The 521-nt window shown below is 75.0% G+C and overlaps 1 protein-coding gene across 1 annotated transcript in view; it reads left to right on the forward strand.

Annotated features, from left to right (window-relative positions):
* The first annotated feature begins 12 nt into the window (after positions 1–12).
* The window catches only part of CHSY3 (chondroitin sulfate synthase 3), a 294,522-nt gene continuing 294,013 nt past the window's right edge, over positions 13–521 (forward strand). Inside the window, exon 1 of the mRNA XM_010852430.1 lies at positions 13–518. Within this exon, the coding sequence (XP_010850732.1) occupies positions 271–518 (248 nt within the window). The 5' untranslated portion in view covers positions 13–270. The remainder of the gene's footprint in view (positions 519–521) is intronic.

A 521-nucleotide genomic window follows, 5' to 3' on the forward strand; every position in this document is an offset into this window, starting at 1 on the left:
GCCGCCGCCGCCGCCTCCGCCGGGAGAAGTTTCACTCCCGACCCTCGCTCGGAACCCGGACCCAGAGCAAAGCGGGGAGCTCAGCGGGCAGCTGCAACGCGCCGCCGGCTAGGCGCCGGGAGCGCTCCGACCTCGATCAGGAGTCGGAGCCTGGGCAGCCGGCAGCGGCCGGGGCTGGGGGCGTGGAGGCGGAGAAGGGGTGGGTGTGAACCGAGACCCGCGCGCAGCGCCGCGGCCACTCAGCCAGCGTCCGCGCCCCGGGCAACCGCGATGGCCGTGCGCTCCCGTCGCCCGTGGATGAGCGTGGCACTGGGGCTGGTGCTGGGCTTCACCGCTGCGTCCTGGCTCATCGCCCCCAGAGTGGCCGAGCTGAGCGAGAGGAAGAGACGCGGTTCCAGCCTTTGCTCCTACTACGGCCGCTCGGCCGCTGGCCCCGGCGCACAGCAGCCGCTCCCCGAGCCTCATGCTCGGCAGTGGCCAGGGCAGTCGCCGCCCCCAGCGCGCCAGGAGCTCCGGGGGCC

Source organism: Bison bison, unplaced genomic scaffold (genome assembly GCF_000754665.1).
Source record: "Bison bison bison isolate TAMUID 2011002044 unplaced genomic scaffold, Bison_UMD1.0 scf7180017864311, whole genome shotgun sequence".
NCBI lineage: Eukaryota > Metazoa > Chordata > Mammalia > Artiodactyla > Bovidae > Bison > Bison bison.